At 51.3% G+C, this 22,409-nt stretch overlaps 3 protein-coding genes across 4 annotated transcripts; 2 read left to right on the forward strand and 1 right to left on the reverse strand.

The window, feature by feature from the left end:
* Window positions 1–237: 237 nt before the first annotated feature.
* Window positions 238–2,737, reverse strand: CDCA3 (cell division cycle associated 3). Its single transcript, XM_059838218.1, has 5 exons — window positions 2,580–2,737; window positions 2,377–2,506; window positions 2,093–2,296; window positions 1,018–1,139; window positions 238–635 (listed from the first exon to the last, which is right to left on the reverse strand). Exons 1-5 carry the CDS (start codon window positions 2,691–2,693, stop codon window positions 501–503), a joined length of 705 nt encoding a protein of 234 aa, XP_059694201.1. The 5' UTR covers window positions 2,694–2,737; the 3' UTR covers window positions 238–500.
* A 325-nt stretch (window positions 2,738–3,062) lies between these two features.
* On the forward strand, window positions 3,063–17,844 carry USP5 (ubiquitin specific peptidase 5). Of its 2 annotated transcripts, none has more exons than XM_059838219.1 (20): window positions 3,063–3,224; window positions 4,676–4,801; window positions 5,085–5,151; window positions 7,958–8,091; window positions 8,392–8,537; window positions 8,829–9,013; window positions 9,583–9,677; window positions 10,191–10,384; window positions 10,537–10,608; window positions 11,821–11,902; window positions 12,118–12,243; window positions 12,660–12,813; window positions 13,199–13,373; window positions 14,687–14,775; window positions 14,967–15,158; window positions 15,701–15,844; window positions 15,995–16,140; window positions 16,225–16,378; window positions 16,991–17,075; window positions 17,247–17,844. In XM_059838219.1, exons 1-20 carry the CDS (start codon window positions 3,117–3,119, stop codon window positions 17,338–17,340), a joined length of 2,568 nt encoding a protein of 855 aa, XP_059694202.1. In that variant the 5' UTR covers window positions 3,063–3,116; the 3' UTR covers window positions 17,341–17,844. The 2 variants fall into 2 exon arrangements, with proteins under 2 accessions (XP_059694202.1, XP_059694203.1); XM_059838220.1 differs by having other exon boundaries at window positions 14,967–15,089.
* Window positions 17,845–17,973: 129 nt separating this feature from the next.
* On the forward strand, window positions 17,974–20,684 carry TPI1 (triosephosphate isomerase 1). The gene is made up of 7 exons (XM_059838221.1): window positions 17,974–18,171; window positions 18,827–18,950; window positions 19,027–19,111; window positions 19,238–19,370; window positions 19,480–19,565; window positions 19,756–19,843; window positions 20,119–20,684. The coding sequence occupies exons 1-7, from the start codon at window positions 18,060–18,062 to the stop codon at window positions 20,235–20,237; spliced, it is 747 nt and encodes a 248-aa protein (XP_059694204.1). The 5' UTR covers window positions 17,974–18,059; the 3' UTR covers window positions 20,238–20,684.
* Window positions 20,685–22,409: the final 1,725 nt, after the last annotated feature.

The raw sequence follows: 22,409 nt of genomic DNA on the forward strand, positions 1-22,409 counted from the left end.
TGTAGGAGCAGTACAACTCCAGAGGTGACTCTGGATAGACATCAGTTTGCTGCAGGGAGCTGCAGCTTCCCAGCTCACACTGTTGTACATGGATTCAAGGCCATACCCCTCAGCATGCTCCAGGCAGGGGACAAGGCAGTTTTAAGGGTAATGGAAGGCTGAACTATTTGTTCCTGAGCCCTTGTCCCAGAGAAAACGTTGTGCTGAGCAAGCACAATATCAGGACATACAGTCAGCAAAGGTTGAACACAGATTTATTTACTAGAGATAAAAACTCTACGGAAAAACCAATACAGCTGATATACAGTAAAAGAGACAAAGTCTGTGCTGTACATTAGACATGACAAGCGGGGAAGAGGAGGGAGAAATCTTTCCCCAACAGGGATAGGTGAGAAATGTGACCACTGCTTTGGGGTTTCAGTCTATTGTAGGATTTCTTCCCTCTAGAAAATTCTCAAAACATAGGAGCAAATTATAGCAAGATCCTGAAAAAGAAATATCTAGTTTTCCACAAAAGGACACTGCTGGTTCTCCTTGTTCAAGTCACTCCAAGCACAGGTCCCAGATTTAAGGCTCCTGCTCAGATCCACTTCCTTCTTCTCCCCAAGGTTCTCTCCCAACACGTGCCTCTTGCCCTAGAGAAATGAAAAACCCAAACACAGAATGTAAAACACAAGTTGATCAAAAGTGAGTTAATTCTCAGCAGAATATGTAGCCTATTTTCAGGCCATTCAGCCTGGAATCTCTTGTGACAACGTACAAGAGTGACTTTTTTCTACGGCCCCAAGATAAATGGGCGCTGAAATGGGCAATTTCATGGCAAGGCCAAAGACAGACAAGACTCAGAGGCACTTAGTGACAAGACTGACCCACAGAAAAACATTTGTGAAGTTACTAGTCTCTGCAGGCCTAGGAGGCCACAATTCTCAAGTGTGACCCTACAAGATACAGAAATTGAAGGATTTGGCTTTTTTTTCAGCTCAATCTCCCTCCCTCAGAGGACCCATTAAGTTTTACCTGGCGAGGGGCAGGAGCACTGGGAGAATTATCATCTTGTAGAATGCTGAGGGGAGAGCGGCCAGTTCCTCCAGATGTTGCCATGAATTTGTTGTTGGGCTTGTGTCTCATGGGCTTGCTCACTAGTTGACAAAAGGAAACACACCAGCATATCACAAGGCTCAGAGGTCCTGGATTTTAAATGCCTCCTGGCCTTTATCAAATACTTACCCAAGGGATTTGAGGCAAAGGGATCATAAAAATGTTGATGTTGGAAGTGAAATCTAGAGGACCTACTCCAGCAGGGTCACCTAGAGCCCACTGTCCAGGACCATGTCCTGGTGTCTCTTGAATACCTCAAAGGATAGAGATTCTGCAACCTCTCTGGGCAACCTGCTCCACTGCTTGGTCATGCTCACAGTGGAAAAAAAAAAAGTGTTTCCTGATGTTCAGAAGCTTCCTGTGTACCATTGGCCCGTTGGCCTCTGGTCCCATCACTGGGCACCATTAAAAAGAGCCTGGCTCTCCCTTCTTTTTCCCCTTCCTTCAGGTATTTGTATCAATTAACAGGATACCCCTGAGCATTTTCCTCTCCAGGATGAACAGTCCCAGCTCTCAGCAACTCCTCCGAGGAGCAGTGCTCAGCCCAGAGCTTTCTAAAACCAAGTCTGTATCAAAGTCTCTCAGCACTGCTCAGCCTTAGCACAGAGATGTGCTGCCCGCCCTTGCTCCACAGCTCTTCCCAATGAAAAACTGTAAGGTCCCTCTGGACAGGTCTCCACAGTCACAAACCCATTTCAGAGAGGGGAAGAGTTGTCTTATATCTCTTCATTTTGAATACAGTTTAAAAACCATTTCTCATCCCTGGACAGAAATCTGTTCGATAACACAGCAGTTCCCAGAGGGTGCCCCGGCCGCAGAGGCTCCAGGCGGTGGGACCCAGCCGAACTGGGGAGTGGGGACAGGCTCTGGCGGGGAGCACGCCTGGAGAAGGCACCCCAACCAGACGCTGCCGAGAGCCCCGACTTGCTCACGGCCCATCGCGGGCAGCTCTCCGGGCACACGGAGCCCCGTCACCCGCACACCGAGCACTCACCCGAGGAGAAGCCGTGCCCGGCCGGGCGGGCGGGCCGGGCAGGGCTGGGGGAGGGCGGCCTCTCCGCCTCTTCGCCCGCGGGCGGGGAGCTCCGCCGGGCCGGCTCCTCGGCGGGGCCCGCCGCTCCCGGAGGCGCCGGCTCGGGGGCCGCGGCCTCGGCCCCGAAGGCCTCGCTGAGCTGCTTCACCAGACGGTCCACGCTGTCTGCCGGGGACGGAGAGGGCCGGGTGAGCCTCTGAATCAGGCAGCCCCCTAACCCGCCCACCCACGGCGGCTTCACTCACCACTCGACACGGCTCTCATGGGCGTGCGGGAGATGCCGGGCGTGGGCGACCGTGGGTCCCGCTCCTGGCCGGTGTCCGCCGGCGGCTCGGCCGGGCTGGGCTGCGGGCTGCCCGCCGGGGAGCTCACCACCTGCGGAGAGGGCAGCCGTGGGGGCGGCGGGCCGGAGCCGCGCAGGGGGAAGCGGCGGCGGGAGGGCGCCTACCTCGATGGGGGTGCGCAGGATACCGGCGGTGGGGGAGCGGGGATCGCTAACGTGAGCCAGGTGCTTGTTGCGGGGCGCGGCCGGGGTGGCGGGGGCGCTGCCGGAGGCCCCCATGGCGGCGGCGGCCGCACTGCGCCCCGGCCCCGCCCGACGCGCCGTTCGAATCTCCCGCGCGCCGGGCGGTGCCGCCGCCCATTGGCTGCCGTACAGGTGGCGGGGCTCATCGCGCCACGCCCACTTCCCCGCCCCGCCAGCCCGTCGGCTCCGCAGTCCCCGCCCATCACGTCCCGCCTCGCCCCGCTGTCAGTCTTCGGAGGCAGACCCGCCCCCTCGCCCCTCGGTACGCCGTTATTGGTGCAGGAGCCCGGCACCGCCTCCCGCAATGGCCGGAGGGAGGTTACGATTGGGTGAGCCGGCGGGTCGGCAGGGCGAGTCCGGCCTCCAGCCTCGCTTCCGATTGGTTAGGACCCGCCTGACCGCGCCGGGCTGCGATTGGGCGGGGCGGGGCTGTAGGCGGTGCCGCGGTGAGCCGCTGTCATGGCGGAGCTGAGCGAGGCGCTGCTCTCGGTGTTGCCGTCCATCCGGGTGCCCAAGGCCGGCGACCGCGTCCACAAGGACGAGTGCGCCTTCTCCTTCGACACGCCGGTAAGCGCGCCCCGCCGCCGGCCCGCCCGCCCGCCCGGGCTGCTCCCGCCGCGGCCGGCTCCCACCCCGCCGCCAGCCGGGGCGCCGCCCGCGCGGGGCCTCACGGGATTTGTGGTTCCCCGGTGGCCGCGGCGGCTGTTCCCGGGCGGCGCGCAGGGTCCTTTGTGGACTACTACGTCCGGCGTGCCCCGCGGCGCGCCCCGCCCGCCCGCGGCGCGCTGGGGGCTGTAGTTCGGGGGCCGGGGCGGGCGTGGGCAGGGCGCTCGCCCTGATCAGCGGTGGCCCGGCCCGCCGGCAGCCCCTAAAGAGGGAGCGCCCCCGGCCCGAACCCTCCGTGCGGGACTCGCCAGGACTTGTAGTCCAGCGGGGGGCGGGGGGTCGGGCGCGTCCCGGGCCCGCCCTCGGCGGCGGTGGGGCGGGCCGGGGGTCCCGCCCTGCCCGAGTCTGAGCCTCCTCCCCGGCCTCGCGGCGCGGCGTGGCCCGGCGGGCGGGGGGCGAGGCGGTGCTGTGTCATTAAGATGGCAGTGGTCCCTTCTCCAGCCATCTCCACCCTGCTGACATCCCTGCGCTTCCTGCGCTTCCCCCGCTCGGCCTAAGGGGACCTAAAGAGCGGCGAAGGCAGCGGGAGGGCGAGGTGCCCCTTGAGCTTCTTGGCGGGCGCCCGTCCGAGCTGAGCCCCAGCCCGGCAGAGCTGGGCTGCAGCTGGAAGATACGGGTCCTTCGAGGCAGCGGCACATGGCATCCTGGCCCTCTTTCCCTGCCCGAGCTCCACAGTGATGCCTGACCCTGCGCTGCCCGCTGTGTCTCAGTCCCAGCAGCTTCTGAAAGCTTCCGAGTGGTTTCTTCTTTTTCCAGCCCCTGCATTTGGGTCCCCCGCCCCTTCAGTTTGAAAAGGGTTCTGCTGAAAATGAGTGTGGTGTTTTCCAGCTGCTGATGGGATGGTGGGGGCACATTCTGTATCTGTTTCCAAGCTGCTTGCTCACAGGCTTTTGAACACAACAGCAAAAGTAAACAGTGGTCTGTTAACCTTCCTCACACTGTAGCTTGGCAGCATTCCCTATGGCACTGGGAGTCATGTGTTTGGACAGGGTGCCACAGTTTTGCTGGTAATGATTGTACCGTGCTCTGAACTTGTAAACTGTGCGTTTTAGAGGCCTTCTACAATGTAAACTCTTGTGGAAAATCAAGCTTTCCTGATTTGGTAGCATCCTGCCATAAATTAACACACAAATAGTTTTTTAAATACATCATCATGACAGGAGTACCTGTTCTTCTGGGACAGCCAGGCTGGGGCTTGCCATCCTATTTCTTACTAGCTACTTGTGGCTGCTATGTAGGAATGAGCTGTTGCCATGACTTAATGAATAATGACTAGTCTGCCATGCCTATCCTAGCAGCTGGAATGCCATTCCTTACCACCTCCCTTCAGTTCTGTCCCTCCTTCCTTCCAGGAGTCAGATGGCGGCTTGTATATCTGCATGAACACGTTCCTGGGCTTTGGGAAGCAGTATGTGGAAAAGCACTATCAGAAAACAGGCCAGCGGGTCTACCTGCACCTCAAAAGAACACGTAAACCGGTAAAAAATAAAAATACATACACTCAAACTTGTTCTGAAATTGAGAGCCGGGCTGTGTCTGTGTATTCCATCAGATACATGGAATCTCTCCTGAGATACTGCTGTGAATTGAGGGATGCCAGTGCTTCAGTTCTGCCTCTGCTGAGTTGTTGTATGGATTGCCCACATTGTTTCTGCCTGGTTTCCTTCTGTTTTCAGAGTAGCTTGATTTCAATCCCTAAGGCTTGCCACAGCATGCCTGTCCCCTTAACTCTTATTTCCCTATTTCTTCTCAATGCCACAGAAGGAAGAAGATACCAACTCCAGTGCTGGGGACCCCCCGAGGAAGAAACCAACTCGCCTGGCTATTGGTAAGGAAGCACCTATGTCCTGTATGTATGGTCCCTGTGTTGAGCCAGGAGCTGCCTGGTTTGTCTCTTCTGCTTTACTCTTCTTGGCTAGTATCCCTGGCCAAATTCCGACTTCTTGTTTTCCAGTGTGTCTCGGGTGAGCAGTGTCTGTAGAACAGTCATTAAGGTGGTGGTTGTGTTCTGTGTCCAAAGTTGCATCTTGTTTTCCATGTATAAATGTGTTTATTATCCTCTGCTGTGACCCTGCATGCCTGACTCAGCTTGGTGTGGGGATCACCAGATTGGGAGTGTTGCTTAAATACAATGTCCCAGCATGAGGCTGAAGTAAGTTTGAGAAAATTTAGGTCTGAGAAAAGTAAGCTTGAAGGTCCTGGCAGACAAACTATTTTTTAAACTCCTCTGATATTGAACTAGCATTATTGATACAGATGGGGAAGAAATTAATGGGAAATGCTGCGTTAACATTTTTGGTTCATTAGGTCTTACAAGGTTGATACTGGAGGAAATACATATGAACATTAAAACATAAAAAATATTTTAAATATTCATTTTTTTGGAAGAACAAATGTTCCCATTACTGTCTTTCACTGACTGAGAGGGTTGTTGTGGCAGTCAGTGGAGACGCTGCTTATTGGAACAGTCTCAGCTGGTAATTTCTGAGCCATTATGGAGACACATAAAGGAAGGAACAGGAGCATTTGTAGCAGTAACAGGTTCTTGGCTTGCTGGAAGCTGACCACTAGAGGGAAATCCAGAATCTGGGCTGTGAATGTCTTGATTTTGGCTCACTTTTTCCCTGGTGTAGACGCCCAGTGACTCGTCTTCTGCCAGAGCACAAACACCAGTATTAAGACTGGCAGCTGCTCCCTGTTTTGCTGGTGAGCTGAATAGAGCCCCAAAGATCTCTTCTAGCAAAACTGAGGCTGGAATCTCTGTTTCTTCAGATAGCCAGTGATTTTATGTATAAATATGATTATGCTGCTTTGGCAGACATGAGGCCTGGTCTGCATTATGAGTTATTTCTGCATCCTGAATTCTACAAAGGTCTTTCAACAAGTATTGTCAGTGGGTTGGCAAATACCTGCCTGTGATAACAGCTTAGTGGTGTGAATGGAGCAGGAGAGAATAAAAGAGAGTATTAGCCTTGTGAGACAATGGTGTCAAGTTTAGGAGAAGTTTTTTTTATATTTGTTTTAGCTGTACTGTGGTGGTATAGCTAATCCTGATACGGGAGATTTTTTTAAAGTACCAGAAAGATTTGTGAACAAAATGTAGCCCTTGATCTCTCTGTACCTCACTTCCCCCTCTCAGTGAAAGATCTACAGTGCTTGCCTCCTATGCCTGCATGTTGGCTGATGGACTTTTGTGGTGTGTAGTGCTTAGGTACCACCATGGAAAGGGAGGCAGTGTACCTCAAGGCAAGCTGGTGGCTGTAGACCCTCTTCCTCATCTGGAGCCTCAGAAGGCTCACATAACCACCTGAGGGGACCTCACCAGTCTGGTTTAGTTTGTTTAGGGTTCAGGAATTGTGTAATACCCTGGGGGGTTGTCTATTGCTTTACTCTCTGAAGTGGTGACAGGAAATCTCTGGGCTGTGCTGAAGAGGCACAGAAGAGGATTATCTAGGTACGTTGTTGCATGATGCTGGTGACTGTTTTCTAAAATCATTGTGCTCATATGTAGCATTGTGCATAGTGTAAAAACTGTAGGTATCTAAGGAGGGAGTTGCAGGAGATACCATGGGACTGGATATTTCTGTCAAGAATGTTTTAAGGAAATACAGTAGTGATTATCAGAACTGTGTTGCACACAGGATTCTTGAGGCAGAGGCACTGAGCAGCAAAAGCTTTTCTTCCCTTCAGGGATTTGTTGCTGCTGCAGATGTTCAGATATTTGTTGCAGAGATTATTGCAGTCTCAGCATGCAATTTTTCTGGGAATAAATGAAATTCACTTTAAAAACACAGGGGGTTTAGGCTGCTAATAAGCCATGTGTCTTCTGCCTGTTTCCTTTTGGGACGTAGGATGTGAATATCTGCAGAACAGAGAAGGCCAAGCTTTTCCTCTGAGTACCTATATAATCCAAAAACTGTAGGTGAGGGAATCTGCAGAAACTGCAGATGTTCTGGTGGGCATCCATGATGACTCTTTTCCACTGGCAAATAACCTTTAAATATATGGATCTACAGTTTCTGGTGCAACCTCTGGAGAGCACAGCTAGGTGGAATAGAAACCACTATCACTGTACCTTTGCTCAGACTTTTTCTGCAATTTTGGATGTTCTGGTTCCGGAGAAGCTCCTGGTTCTTCTTGCTTGAGTGCAGGACTCTAGACTATTCTTTCTGGAAAAGGCAAGGAAGAGAAGCAGGCTTCTGAAAGATGCTGATAGACCTGACCTTTGCCCTGGCTTACAAGATGATCTCTTCATGCACATCTCCATTCATTGTCTTGAGTATTTTGGTTAAGGTTGAACACCCGTGCTTTATCTTGGCTCTCTTCTGGCCAATGCCTCTCTAGAGGAGGTTTGGTTTTCTTCTTGGTTGTAGCCAGAGTCTGGAGATTGTTTTTAAGCATCTGTAAAAAGAGCTGGGAAAAACAAAATCTATTGTCATTAGGCTTATAATTGTTCCTGTGAAGTTCACAGAACCAGCAGAAGCTCTGGGATCCAGAAGTGGGAGAAAGATTGTGGATCACTGATTTAGATTGTTGTCTTAGTCATGGTGCCTTATTTCATGTAAGCTGTGGGGAAAGAAGCTTTTCAAGCTCTTTGATTTCACCTATTACCACAATGTTTTTTCTTCTTGTAGGTGTAGAAGGTGGATTTGACATCACAGAAGAAAAGTTTGAATATGATGAAGATGTAAAAATAGTGATTTTGCCGGACCATTTGGATATTCCACGTGATGGGCTGGAGGGACTACCAGACATGGTCAAAGACAGGGTATGTTTGGCTGGAGGGCTGTGGTTGCTGTTGATAAAGAAATGTACCATTACAGAGAAGGAAACTGCCCTGTAAAAGGGATCCTGCAGAGCTGCCGTGAAGTCTTAGCTGGCAGTCACCAGGAATGCTCTGAACTTACACACTGCTGTATATTACAGAGTTCTGGCTTGTGTGTGACTGAGGCTCCCGAAAGTCCCAACCAACTTGCCTAAATGTGGAATGCTGTGGTGCTGGAAGCTTCTTTTGCCTTTACCGCGGTAGGCCAGCCCTTCATGTTTTCTCCTGCTGTCCTGATTCCAGATTGCCAGTGCGATTGAGGCCATCCTGACAGCAGATTCAGCCTCACGGAAGCAGGAGGTGCAGGCTTGGGATGGGGAGGTTCGACGTGTTTCCAAGCACGCTTTTTCCCTGCACCAGCTTCAGAACGATGTCCGCATCCCACCGTGGTGAGCATAGTACTGGAACTTGCTGTGTCACTCGTGTCCCAGGCCCTTCTCCTGTGCTGGGCTGCAGCAGCAGATGAGACTTCTTTTGTGAGTCTCCAGGTGTGCCTTGTCACAGCAGATTCAGGGGAGGTGGCACACTAGGGTATATCAGGATTCTCAGTGTTCTGTAAGAGAAGAGGAATCAGATCACTTACGCTACAGATATTGCAGTGGGCAGCAATGGCGAGGGCTTGGGAGGTAGAAGCCAGAGGTTTTCCCTCTGATCTCTTTTTCTCTGCTCCTTGTCAATAGTGGCTGGAAGTGCAGCAAGTGTGACATGAAGGAGAACCTGTGGCTGAACATGACGGACGGAGCCATCCTCTGCGGTCGGCGCTACTTCGACGGCAGTGGTGGCAACAACCACGCAGTCGAGCACTATCGGGAAACCGGCTACCCGCTGGCTGTGAAACTGGGAACAATCACTCCTGATGGGGCTGGTGAGAAGGGGGATCCTCCCAGGCTTAGGGATGCCGGGCACCTCTCAGGCTGACGCAGGTCTCTTGCAGGTATCAGGGTGGTGTTGGCCATCTTGTGGCCTGGAGCACGCAGTGTCATCCCGTTGTGAACTTTGCGTCTCTGACCTGCTTCTTGTGTGAGGCAAAGAACAAGCTGATAAAAAAGCCTTGCCTTCCTCTGCCCCTCCCTTGTAATTGAGAGCTTTTAGAATAGTTATCCAGGTTGCCATCTGATTTTCTGTGTTGAGGTGTTTATCAAAGAATCGTGTGTTCAAATCCTGAGTGGAGAGTATATGACACAGTAACCCACTTTCATTACTCCTGGCATCAGTGTAGCTCTCTACCCTGATTGGTGACAAAGTTGTCTTGTCACGTGTTTAGGAGGATTTAGAACACCGTTCTGTCTGTTAATGTTATTCTGCTGAGAAAGGGCAGAAGGTCCAATGGCTCAGTTTGTCAAAACTCCCAGTTCTGAGTGCTTTCTTCATCCAGCTGTGAATTTGAAATCACAGGCCATTATAAGTTCCTTTTTTTTCTGTTTTCCTGCATAGATGTCTACTCCTATGATGAGGATGACATGGTGTTGGATCCCAACCTGGCAGAACACCTGGCACATTTTGGGATTGACATGCTCAAGATGCAGAAGGTGAGGAGGAAGTGGTGTCCTCCATAGGCCCAGAGGGAGAGAGAAGCAGCAGCTCTGAGGGATCTTTGCTAGATTCCAGCTTTCTGTGGCTATGCAGAACCATTCCTGGTCAAGAAACTCTGGGATTTTTTGTCACACATAGAGTTGTCTCATCTGCCTCTCTTCTTTGATAGCCTGTTTTGCCTTTCTTTCACGTCCATCAGGTTTATTTCCCGGGCGTTATGTGTCAGTACTGTGGGCAGGGAGAGTCCCAAGTGCTGAGCTTTTTTTGTTAGTGTGTAGTTTCCATGCCTCTTTCTAGGAAATGGTTCAGATATGGTCTCCCATATTTCTTTTCCCTCCTCTTTGTCACAGGTATTCATATATATGGAAACAACTCTTGTTTCTTCCTCCTTTACTTACAGAATAAAACAGAATGGATTTGACTCTGTTTCTCTACAGCATTGCACTTTTCACACCTCTGATGTTGCCTTGAGTCTTCTTTGAGGATTTTCCTGTTTTTTCCCTCTGCAGACAGACAAGACAATGACAGAACTGGAAATAGACATGAACCAGCGCATTGGCGAGTGGGAGCTCATCCAGGAGTCTGGTGTCCAGCTCAAGCCCCTCTATGGGCCTGGGTACACTGGTATCCGTAACCTGGGCAACAGTTGCTACCTCAATTCTGTGATGCAGGTGCTGTTCAGTATCCCAGACTTCCAGAGAAAGTAAGTGAGCTTAATCACTCCTTTTCATTAGTCTGGGATCAGTACAAAGGTCCCCTCGGGCTGGGCGCTTCTGTGGCAGTAATCATGCTCAGAACTGCATTTTTACCAGATGAAGCAGCACATCCCTTAGATTGCTCTGGTTTGCCCTGCAGGTATGTGGACAAGCTGGAGAAGATATTCCAAAGTGCACCTTCGGACCCCACACAGGACTTCAGCACACAAGTGTACGTAGAATTTTGGTGAGAGAAGGAAGGCTGAGGCTGCCCAGATGCATCCCCTCTGTACTTCTTTTCTCCAGGGTTCTCCCTCAAGCCTCACCTCTCTTTCCTTGCCTGTCACCAGAGACACTGATCCTCAGTGATCAATAAGGATCTAAGCCAAGGAAGTTCAGCTGAATGCCCTAGATGGAGAGGACAGAGTGCACCCTGTGTTCATGACAGGCTCTGAAATGTATTATGTGTGTTGTGCCTGTTAAACTGGGGGGATTTTTGGGAGGCAGCTTCTGTCTGCATAACAGTTAAAAGGGTCTTGCTCTCTTTGATGGAGGGAGATTGTAAAGGGGATACGTAGGTTGAGGCAGCTTTATTCTCAGGGGATAACTTATGTATGCTTAAAGAGCCTTCCCTCAAGTGTGGAGAATTTGCAGAAGAAGGAACACGATTTGGGAGGGGGTTGCATTTCAAGTATGTCAAGTCTGTGCTGCAGCTGCTCTCAAACAAGCCTGTGGAAGTTTGGGGTGGAGGAATGGAAGGTGGCATTTGTGGACAAGGAGTTCAGTGGTAGAGGAGGATTCTAAATTTGGGCAGCCTGGAGTGAGGTGTTCACTGAGAGGGGACTAAGGTGAAAAAGCCTGATAGATTATTACGTGGGCAAAGGGAGGATTTGGTAAGGTTTGGTTCCAGACAAATGGCAATAATGATGGGGAAGGACAAGTGAAATGGAATAGCAGGAGGGTCTGGGCACAGGAGTAAATCACTGAACACATACTCTTGTCCATTAAGTGCCTGATGCAGTCAATCTTTCCTCTGGGAGAACGTGATCAGTCGGCTCACAGCAGTGCTATTTCTGGCTCAGACAATTTCTCTGTGCCCTGTTGTCTCCTGCACAGTCAGACACTGCTCCGTTCCACCATCAGGCTGCAGCTCAGCTTGGCTGTTGCACAGCTGCTCTGTGGCTCAGCACCAGCTGTTCCTTCTTGTTCTACTCAGTGTGCAAGCAGTGGTTGAGATTGGCACCCTAAAGCCCTGGTAACTTTGAAGTCAGTGATGTCTCCAGGGGCCAGAGAGAGCAGACCACAATAAGATAATCTTGCCTGGTGCAGCAGAGAAAGCTGTGAGATAGCCCATGGCAGTGTTAGAGCTGGATGGGTTGATGTGGCTCCTGGAGCATGTGAGATTGAAGAAACATTAATACTAACAGTGACTTTGTCCTTCCAGAGCCAAACTGGGCCATGGACTGCTTTCTGGGGAGTATTCAAGGCCAGCTTCTGCAGATGGAGAGCAGCAGCCTGATCAGAAGGTGAGGCTTGGACGCAGCATCCCCTTGATGCGTGTGTTGCATGAGGTATTGTGTGCTACATGTCAAAGGAGGGGGAACCCTTTCTGAAGATGTGCTGGGGCTTGTTGCAAGGCCTGTCACCTGAGGAAAAGCATGGCTAAGAATAGAGTGCTACATGCCAGGACACATGCTTGGCAAATTATGACCACCTTCCTCTTCCACACTGTTCTTTGCAGGGTATGCAAAATGGCATTGCTCCACGCATGTTTAAGTCCCTCATTGGAAAGGGACACCCAGAATTTTCCACTAACCGACAGCAGGATGCCCAGGAGTTCTTTCTGCACTTCATCAACATGGTGGAGGTAATGGTTGAGTCTATCTGGCAAATCATGGAAAAGTCCAGCTTGATTTTCTTCCCATAGCAAGGGGTGAGGAGTGGAGGTGAGAAGCTGGCAGTCAGAGCCGAGAGAGGGAGAGAACAGAGGGAAATGGGCCTTCTAGCACCTGCCAGGGTGAGAAGGAGAGGTGCTTGGCCATGTTTTCAGGGCTGATTCCATGGAGTAATCTTTTTTGGGAATGTCACAGCTTTACAGGAGATGTAAACTTTCTTCTGTAGGAGCAATGGGTCCAGAAGTTTCCTCTTTGCTGTCTTTTCCAGGGTACTGGGTACAGAAGTGACTACTCTTCAGCTGTGTGCTGTGTGACATCACTGTTACTGCAGGTCATTTTTTGTGCCATTCTGATATTACATCTGTGCTTTTAATTTCTCCTTCTTCAGAGGAACTGCCGCAGCTCGGAGAACCCTAACGAGGTCTTCCGTTTCCTGGTGGAGGAGAAGCTGAAGTGCCTGGCCACAGAAAAGGTGAAATATACCCAGCGTGTGGACTATATTATGCAGCTGCCTGTGCCCATGGATGCTGCACTCAACAAAGGTCAGTAATGTGCCAACACCAGAAGAGTTGCAAGTCCTATGCTTGTATATTGTACTATTCTTACAGAACTCCTTAAATGAAAGAGGGACTTCTTTGCCACTTCTGAGGCCAGGTCCTTCTCCTGCTTTTGTGGGATCGGGCTGATATCTTCAGAGGTGGTGTGACACGGCGATGTCCCTCTAGAGCCTTTCCCTCGGCCACCACAAGCTGGGCTGTGATTCAGCAGCACAACAGGAGTGACTGCAGTAGCAGAACTGCTCTGGAAGCCGTGCTCCATTCTCGATGGCCTGTATCTATAGGCCTGCTCTGCCTCTGGGTGTAGCTTACACCAGTCGCTTTGCAGGTACCTAGAGGTGGTCCTTGACTCCTCTGCTTTATTCTCTAGATGAGCTGCTGGAGTATGAGGAGAAGAAGAGGCAGGCAGAGGAGGAGAAGCAGCCGCTGCCTGAGCTGGTGCGAGCCAAGGTGCCTTTCAGCTCCTGCCTAGAGGCCTATGGAGCTCCAGAGCAGGTGGATGATTTCTGGAGCACAGCCTTGCAGGCCAAGTCTGTGGCTCTCAAGTAAGTGTGTGTCAGCTAAGCTGTGATGAGCTGGCCATGGCTGCATCTCTGGGGGCTTCTTGTAGTGGCTTGGGGGAAGAACCATTACTGAAGCTTCGTAGTCCTTCACACTCTGGGTCCGTTGAAGCAGAGAGGGGATCAGTCCTCAGTGCTGGATGTTGCCCTCAGTAGGCAGAAGTGCTAGTGAAGTCCAGGCCATCAGATTTCAGTTGCTGAGAGGCTATGAAAACACAATGATATTTCGGAAAAGTAGTAGCTTTTACTATAAATTTAAAATTTAGCTTTGAAATCTGTACTGACTGTATGATGACACTGATCTTGCACTATCTAAAATTTCTTCAAGTTTTGAATGTGAAGATTTGAGCAGAACACTGAGTATAACAGATGCATGAGTTCTTTGAAAGAATGCTAGTTTAAATGCTAGTAGCAAGGTTTAAAAAACAGCTTTAATTTTTCTCACTGCTTGTAGCACATGCAACAGTGCAAAGTTGAAGTGACAAGACTAGAAATGTAAGCAGCTTTCTGCTGTGATGCTGAGTGTTCCTTTGCAATGAAAGTCATCAAAGAGTTGCAAATGCTTTTCTATACTCCATTATTCAAGGAGTAATTAATTAATTAATTAAATTATTAAACAAATATTCCATTATTAAGCAATAGCTACTATAAACAAACATCACACTGAAAAGTGACCTTTTGTTTTAATTTTTATTGAGTTGTATTCAAACACTTTACTGTCACTTAATTCAGTTCTACAGCATGTTGAATTATCACCTGATAATGAGTATCTGTCACACTTACAGGTGCTTCTCCCTTCACAAACGTTCTCCTCTCTTTTATAGATTCCAGGCACATTCTCTCTCAAATTGTCTAACTAAGTAATGTTTAATCAAATTCAATTAACTTAAAATTCGCTACTTCTGTTTCATATCCAAAAAAGTGCTCATGACAGTTCCTGCAGGTGTATCTGTTGGTCTAATAAAAGATGTTATTTCCACTACATTCCTTAAGGGTTAGACTTGAATTAAACCAAATCTGACCAGGCTTGTAAAATACAACATTGGAAGGTAGAGAATATGTACTGTTTTTTCTCATCTCCAAGATTTGCATTCCATCTCATCTTGTCAGAGCTTCTGCCTTAGAAATGGTTCTGTGTTTGAGGAGCTTTAAGCTCAGCACAGAAGAGTTACACAGACAGGTGTATCCCGCAACTTGCTCAGGATATGGCTCTGTCCTACTCCCTGATTTCTTGGATCAGCTAGATACCCTCAATCTCTGCTGACAAGGTATTTAAAAATGTTACATGTCTCTTTCAGAACGACACGGTTCGCCTCTTTCCCAGATTATCTGGTCATCCAGATCAAGAAGTTCACTTTCGGTCTGGACTGGGTGCCCAAAAAGCTTGGTAAGGAGGATGAGAAATCCAGAGCATATAGGTACTGGGAGTCATCACATATGGATATTGTGGTTACTGCCAGGAGGAGAGTACCCCAAAAGTTGCTGCAGGCATCCCCAGGGACTTACCCTTCTAGATCTCCCAGCCAAGTCCTTTGTTTCTGCCCCTGCATGGAGGCTGAGCAAGACCATATCTTGCAGATGTTTCCATTGAAATGCCAGAGGAGCTGGATATCTCTGCACTGCAGGGAACGGGGCTGCAGGAAGGAGAAGAGGAAATGCCAGACATCGCACCCCCACTGGTGACACCAGATGAGCCCAAAGGTAGCCTGGGGTTCTATGGCAACGAGGACGACGACTCCTTCTGCTCCCCTCACTTCTCCTCTCCGACATGTTAGTGATTCTCCTCCTCTCTTCCTGATGCCTGACTCATTTCCTTGCTCTCCTTGCCTTGTGTCCCGTGCTAGCAGTTTCCCACTTGCTCAGACTTTCCCTATCCTTTTGTCAGCGATTGCCAGCTGCCTCCCTTGCATGCCTGTTATGCAACGGCGTTATGCAAGGGGGTTTGTTGGTCCCTGTTCTGTGCAAGATGGGGTGGCATGTCCGGTGCATTTAGGGGAGGCAGATCTGGGATTTATACAGGATTTAATTCATAGGGGTATTTAATTTTCACAAACCACAGTGGGAGGTTGGTTTCAGAGCCTAGGGAAGAGCCAGTGTTCCTGAGTTCATGTGTTGAATCACTTTGCTGGTGTGTGAGACTGCTCTTCTGGAGAAGAAAGGTGGCTGAGAAAAGCCAAGAGATGGAACTCAGTGTGAAATAAAGCTAGGTAGCAGTGGCTTTGGAGGGTGTGTGACACGAGATGAAATGGAGCCAGCACGAGATGAAATGGGATGGGTGGGAGTGGGTGGCTCTAACTTCTGTCTCCCCACAGCACCCATGCTGGACGAGTCAGTGATTATCCAGCTAGTGGAAATGGGCTTTCCCATGGATGCCTGCCGCAAAGCCGTGTATTACACGGGGAATAGTGGGGTTGAGGCCGCCATGAACTGGGTCATGTCACATATGGATGATCCAGGTATGAGGCCATGGCCATGGTGAAGCTTACTGCTTCTGGGCTTTTCTTGTGTCCTACTACCACAGTGGAAAACTGAAGTAGTTTGGACTTGGGCTGTACACTCTTGGAGACATCTGATTACTCTGAGCTGTGTTGTGTTTCCTGCTGCAGACTTTGCTAACCCGTTAGTTCTCCCTGGATCCAGTGGGCCAGGGTCAACTATTGCCTGCCCAGACCCTCCTTCAGAAGACAGTGTGGCCACCATTGTCTCCATGGGCTTCTCCCGGGATCAGGCAATGAAAGCGCTTAGAGCCACGGTGAGAGGCATGGGTGACACCAGAGTGCAAGGATTTTCCCAGGATCAAGAATTCTCAAGTTCACTGTCTTCTTCTTCCTTCCAGAACAACAGTCTGGAGCGTGCTGTGGATTGGATCTTCAGTCACATTGATGACCTCGATGCAGAAGCTGCTATGGATATCTCAGAGGGGCGCTCGGCAGCCGAGTCCATCTCTGAATCCGTCCCCGTGGGTCCCAAAGTGCGCGATGGGCCTGGAAGTGAGTTCAGGCAATAGGAATGTGGATTTTGGCATACAAACTCAACATTTCTTTGTTGTTCCTGATCCATGCAGTACTGCAGGTTTTAGCAGCAGCAGCTATTGCAGAGCTGGTCTGGTTGTAGAGGTGGAAGCAGAGAGGAAGAGGGAAGGAATGGCAAAGTAGTCTAGACCCTTCAGGCTGGATGAGGATTACATAGAAGCCAGTAAGAGAGAGGTTGGGGAAGTGCCATCAAGTGAAAGACAGGAAGGGCTGTGCTGCTTTTATCCAGTGGTTCTGGGAGGCTTTTTTTGCCCTTTTGGTTCCCACTGAAAAAAGCAGAATTTGTGCCAGTGCTGCTGGATGCTGTAAGGGGGTGAAATCCCTGCCTTACCCATCCAGCACCCATGGCCCAAATAAAAAGTTGGAAGAGAAAAGGCTAAATGGAAGTTAGCATCTCCTATTTCCCTGTATGCTTGGCCTTAAGAATGCTCACAGTCACACTTGATCCAGTTCTAAATTATTACCCAGCAAAGCTTCCTTCAGGGATCCTTGTCTAAGAGGGCCTTGTACAGGGTGTTAGGGAGTAAGACGTCTTTCCCTGACAATCCTCTCTTCCCTCCTTCTTTCAAGAATATCAGCTGTTTGCCTTCATCAGCCACATGGGCACTTCAACTATGTGTGGACATTATGTTTGTCACATCAAGAAAGATGGCAGGTAAGGATTTCTGCAGTGTAAGGGAACTGGGAGACTAGTTTAAATCCCCATCGTGCCCCCTTTCCTTAGAGGTCTTGGAGGGGGGGTTTGGGGCTGAGAGCAGGTGAGTGTAATTGAGTTGTGTCTTAACCGTGGAATGGCATTCCTGAGCTCCTCTTGTGCCTGTTGCAGGTGGGTGATCTACAACGACCAGAAAGTCTGTGCTTCTGAGAAGCCCCCCAAGGACCTGGGCTACATCTACTTCTACCAGCGGATTCCCAGCTAGAACATCCTCTTGCTGTGTGTGGTGGGGGGAGACTGGGCTGAAGGTGTGGGGGGGAAAGGGGTGGGGGCAGTGAGGATGGGAGCAGGGTCCTTCTCATCCCTGCTCCTTTCCCCAGTCCCTTCACAGCCTCTCTGTGGAGACACAGGGAGACACAAGTTCACTGACTAATCGACTGGGGGCTGGAGCCCCCGTGGACATGAGTGAAGGGGGTTTGGGGGGTTGGGAATATCTGTTTCTATAGGAAATGTCCTCACTGTCCTCACCCCCGTGACACACAGCCCTAGTGCTTTGCTGCTTGGTGGGATGATGCCACCTCCTTGCTGTCCGGAAGGAGAGGAGAGGGCTTGTGTGTGCGTGTGGCTTGTGAATGGGGGGGGTTCCTCCTGCCCTCCCTGTCGGGCGAGGGCGTGGGGCAGGCAGCAGGGCGGGCCACGAGCAGCGCTTCCCCTTGTGTGCCCTTGACATGCCAAAATACACGAGGGACAAAATAAAAGTCGAAGTACCCCCCTGGCTCCTGTCTGACCCCCGCCGGCCGCGGGAGAGCGCGGGTGGGGCAAAGGGCGGGGCTTTGCCGCGGGGCGTGGTTTGGGGCGGGGCATTATGGGGGCGTGGTCTCGGCCGCCTCCGGGCTATAAAAAGGGCGCCGGTCGCTGTTCGCGCTGCCGCCGCTGACCTTCGCGTCTCCTCCGGTGCCGGCCCCGCTTCCCTTCGTTCCTGCCATGGCGCCCAGGAAGTTCTTCGTGGGGGGCAACTGGAAGATGAACGGCGACAAGAAGAGCCTGGGCGAGCTCATCCACACGCTGAATAGCGCCAAGCTCTCCGCCGACACCGGTGAGGGCGCGGCCCGCACGTAGCGCACGTCCCACACGGCCCTGCGGAGCCGGGGACCGGGCCCGGGCCCGGGCGGGGGAGCGGCAAATGTCAGAGGGCGGCGGGGGCCTAAATATAACCCCGCGGCAGCGGCGCTAAATATACCCGCGAAACCGGATCCGGGTTCCCGCAGGCCCGGCCGCCACGTGCGGCCGACCCCCGGGGCGTTCCCGGCCGATCCCGGGAGACCCCGCGGGCCCGGGACCCCGCGCCTGCCCTCGGCCTGGCCCCCACACCCTGGGAGCGGGGCTCTCGGAGCGCCGCGCTGCAGCCGAGCTGCGCTGCCCCGCCGTGCCCGGTTATAACCCCAGGCACAACCCGGCTCTTCCCGGTTCAGCCAGACCCAGGCTGCAGGGTGGGATTCTCACCCGATCTTTTATCTGGACACTTTCCTAGGGACCCCTGTGACCTGGCCGTCGGCCTGGTATCGCGTGTCCAGCCCCTTATCGGATAGCAGGGATTGTCCTGTGGCAGAGGGCCCCCCAAATGTCAGTGAGGAGGGGCGGGCTGTGCCTTCCCAGGAGAGAGGGATGACCTCTTGGGGCTGGGATCAGTGGCCGGGTACAGTTTCTTCCCTTCTCCTGTCGCAAGGGTAACAGGGTCCTTTGCCTTGCAGAGGTGGTTTGTGGAGCCCCTGCCATCTACCTAGACTTTGCCCGCCAGAAGCTCGATGCAAAGATTGGAGTGGCAGCACAGAACTGTTACAAGGTACCAAAGGGAGCTTTCACAGGAGAGATCAGGTGAGCCCCAGAGAGTAAAGTCAGGGTGCCTCTGGGATGTGAATTTCCTCCAGTGAGTCATCTTCTTTCTCCCCAGCCCAGCAATGATCAAGGATATTGGAGCTGCATGGGTGATCCTAGGCCACTCGGAGCGAAGGCATGTTTTTGGAGAGTCTGATGAGGTGAGTGCCCTCATAGAATGGAGACATGGTCCAGCTAAGATGGGTCTGCAAAGACTGGAAAAGTGAGCAATTAAAACAGACCTCCAACCTGTTTTATTGGTTGCTTTGTTTCCTTTCCATTCCCAGTTGATTGGGCAGAAGGTGGCTCATGCTCTGGCTGAGGGCCTTGGAGTCATTGCCTGTATTGGAGAGAAGTTGGATGAGAGAGAAGCTGGCATAACAGAGAAGGTGGTTTTTGAACAGACCAAGGCTATTGCTGGTAAGAGGAAAAAGAAATGGTTGGTTTGGGTTTTTTTAGCCATTTTCCAGCTCCCCTCTTCCCAGTATGGGGGTATTGTGCTTACATCTACCTTCTCCTTCTTCCCTAGATAATGTGAAGGACTGGGGTAAGGTGGTTCTTGCCTATGAGCCAGTTTGGGCTATTGGAACTGGTAAAACTGCAACTCCCCAACAGGTATGAGCAGGGGAGGTGGCTGATGACATGAGCAACTGACCCTTCCCCCTCAGGAAACCTTCCTGAAGATTCTTACTGAGAATCTCTTGGAGATCTTAGTGACTTAGAGAATATCTGTTCTCTTGTCTTTGGAAGGGAACTGTGTGCTGAATGGCTCAGGCCTCAGTGTGACTCCTGTGTTGTATTGCAGGCTCAGGAAGTTCATGAGAAGCTGCGGGGGTGGCTGAAAAGTCATGTGTCTGATGCTGTTGCTCAGTCAACTAGGATTATCTATGGAGGTAAGTGGGTCTGGAGCAACTTTCCAGGGCAAGAAGTGCTTAGTTTCTCTACCTGTTGCTGCAGTTGTACATCATTCTCTCCCTAGCAAGGAAACTCTTGACTTGGAGAGCATAAAGAATTACCTCCTAGCTTGTTTGGGTAGCTTGCTTGGATAAATGGGAAACAGTCTTGCTGTCTGAAAGAGGTGGCTGGTACCTTGCTAGTCCTGCTTTTGCCCTGGCTCCATTTTGCTAGAGCTGGCACATCTGACCTTAAAACACTGCTCCCTCCTTAGGCTCTGTCACTGGCAGCAACTGTAAGGAGCTGGCCTCTCAGCATGATGTGGATGGCTTCCTTGTTGGTGGAGCTTCTCTCAAGCCAGAGTTCGTGGATATTATCAATGCCAAACACTGAAGCACCCCATGAGGAGCTGTCCCTTGTGGTTAAGAAATGGAAGCAAGAAGGGACCTTTTGTTGCACACGTCTCAGTACGGAGGCCTCCCTGAGGCTTTCCCCCTCCACAGTCATTGTTGTAGATGTTCTGCTAACCACCCCCACCACGTCAGAGTCCTGTGAGCAGGAGCCTGTCTTGGCAGAGTCTTGACAGTCTCCTCTCTGAGCTGAATCCTCAGTTTCCCGTTGACCTGTTCAGAGCCCACAGCCCACCTGGCCAGTATCTCTCCCTTTCCCTGCAGCCCTGCAGGGAGAGGGGGCCGCTGGTGCTGTGGGGAGGAAAAAGGAACCACAGTCTTGCATCCCTCAGCTCCATCAGCAAGGAACCTGTCAGCTTAGATCCTTGTGAGATGTCTTACCTCACCTGTGTCCCGTACTGAACAATAAATGAAAAACAGAAAAAGCAAAGGTGTGTCCTGGATCTTATTTGGAAGCATCTCGGGGACAAGCAGCATAGAGAACTTACTGCCTTTGGAGGTGGCTGGTTGCAGAGAGGGTTCTGTGGGCTTTTCCCTAAGAGCCCACTGTTACCCCAGTAGGCACTGCACAGGCTCTACCTCCATCTTGCTTCTTCTGTCATATAACAGCTCTTCTTTGGGCCTGTGGTGATTCTGATATATCTGTGCCTCTACTCCAGTAGCTGCTGGAGCACCTGGCTGTTCCACCAGTGAGCCAGTCTTCCCTGGCAGGCTCAGTAATGTGCTCATTCCTGCCCTTTGCCTATAAGGACTGGTAATTGACTTTGCTTATTAAATGTAGAGTGGAGCAGCTCAGTCTCTGCAGAGAAGGCTTTTATTTAGGGCTTGTGTTGGGGCAGTGCTTGCTGCCTGCTTTCAGCCATGTGCTGGTGGGTGAGGAAGCAAGATTTGATGTTACTTCCCAGCTGCTGTCTTTATTTTTTGGTAGTACTGAGGATGATGAAAAAGAAGTGCCTCACAAGGAGGAGCTTATTTGTGAGGCGGTGCATCCTTGGAAGCCTATGGGCAGTGTTCCAGCTGCTAGTGCCAGCATCACCTGAGGGATAAGGGGCTGGAGCTGAGGAGCAAGGAGGAAAAAGCCTGATGCTGTGGGGACTCCTGCCTTACTGCTGCTGGGTGAGCTTCCTGCTGCCCAGCTGGATGGGAGGGATCTCCTTCCTAGGATATCAGGTGGTCTGAGAAGGAAGAGCCTGACAGCAGCAAGGAGGTGGCAGCTCCCAGCTCTATGTGTGTGGAGTGATGTAGAAAGGAGAAGGCTAATTCAAAGGCAAAAAAAAAAAAAATTAAAAATCTGAAAACTGTTTTCTACAACCAGAGCTCATGTTTCTGAGAGGCTGCTGGGCCATGGCTGTACTTTGGGGCTGTTGGGTCATACAGACCAGAGCAGCAGTGATGCAGCAGGGGCACGCAGTGCTCCTAAGGCTGCAGGGACTGGGTACAATCACTCAGGGCTGGGCCACTGGCTGCAGCTCTGCTGTCAGCTCCTGCTCCTGCCCAGCCCTGCCCACAGCACAAGAGCCCAGGAGAGTGACCTACATAGAAGAAAACAGATGGGAGCTGGGCATTGATCTTGCTGCTTTGAGAGAATGCAGGGGCATGAAAACATTCATTTAATGAGGAATAAACTCATGGAAAATAATTTTTATATCAACAGGAGTCCCAGATCTTGTTTCTCTTCTTTTTGTCTGCTTCCTGGCAGGACTGCAGCTTTCTGGAGTGGAAATACTGCCAGATCCTCACAGCAAATTGTAGTGGTTGGATGTTAAACAGGTTGCTGTTGGAGAAAAATGCACTGTGCCAGATGTGACAGCCTGAGAGAGGCTGTGATGGCTCTGCATCCTCAGCCCCAAATAATAGCCACGCTGAGCTTGTATTCCCAGTAGGCACCACACACACGTTGGACTCAGTGATCCTTGTGGGTATCCCTTTAAACTCAGAATATTCTGTGGTTTTGAATATATTGCACTTAAACATAGCCATGGCTGGCCACCCAGATCTATCCACACAGAGCACTCCCACTCAGCACTGGCAGCCTCATCCCACTCTCTGCTCCAGCTGAGCAGGACGGAGGGGCACTAGTGAGTGTCTGTCTATTTACAGAAGTATTTACACACGTGTACAGTGTGTCTCCCTCCAGCAGCTGGGCTCAGGCAGT

Source organism: Haemorhous mexicanus, chromosome 2 (assembly GCF_027477595.1).
Source record: "Haemorhous mexicanus isolate bHaeMex1 chromosome 2, bHaeMex1.pri, whole genome shotgun sequence".
Lineage (NCBI taxonomy): Eukaryota > Metazoa > Chordata > Aves > Passeriformes > Fringillidae > Haemorhous > Haemorhous mexicanus.

Excerpts from the sequence above, each read along its gene's own strand:
- CDCA3 (XM_059838218.1), bottom strand. The coding sequence starts at position 2,693 with ATGGGGGCCTCCGGCAGCGCCCCCGCCACCCCGGCCGCGCCCCGCAAC. Across the intron at positions 1,140-2,092 it reads CGGGCACGGCTTCTCCTCGG|TGAGCAAGCCCATGAGACAC; the intron begins GTGAGTGCTCGG and ends TTTGTCAACTAG. Across the intron at positions 636-1,017 it reads GTGCTCCTGCCCCTCGCCAG|GGCAAGAGGCACGTGTTGGG; the intron begins GTAAAACTTAAT and ends TCATTTCTCTAG.
- USP5 (XM_059838219.1), top strand. The coding sequence starts at position 3,117 with ATGGCGGAGCTGAGCGAGGCGCTGCTCTCGGTGTTGCCGTCCATCCGG. Across the intron at positions 4,802-5,084 it reads TCAAAAGAACACGTAAACCG|AAGGAAGAAGATACCAACTC; the intron begins GTAAAAAATAAA and ends TCAATGCCACAG. Across the intron at positions 12,814-13,198 it reads GGATGCTGCACTCAACAAAG|ATGAGCTGCTGGAGTATGAG; the intron begins GTCAGTAATGTG and ends TTTATTCTCTAG.
- TPI1 (XM_059838221.1), top strand. The coding sequence starts at position 18,060 with ATGGCGCCCAGGAAGTTCTTCGTGGGGGGCAACTGGAAGATGAACGGC. Across the intron at positions 19,112-19,237 it reads TTTTTGGAGAGTCTGATGAG|TTGATTGGGCAGAAGGTGGC; the intron begins GTGAGTGCCCTC and ends TTCCATTCCCAG. Across the intron at positions 19,371-19,479 it reads ACAGACCAAGGCTATTGCTG|ATAATGTGAAGGACTGGGGT; the intron begins GTAAGAGGAAAA and ends CTTCTTCCCTAG.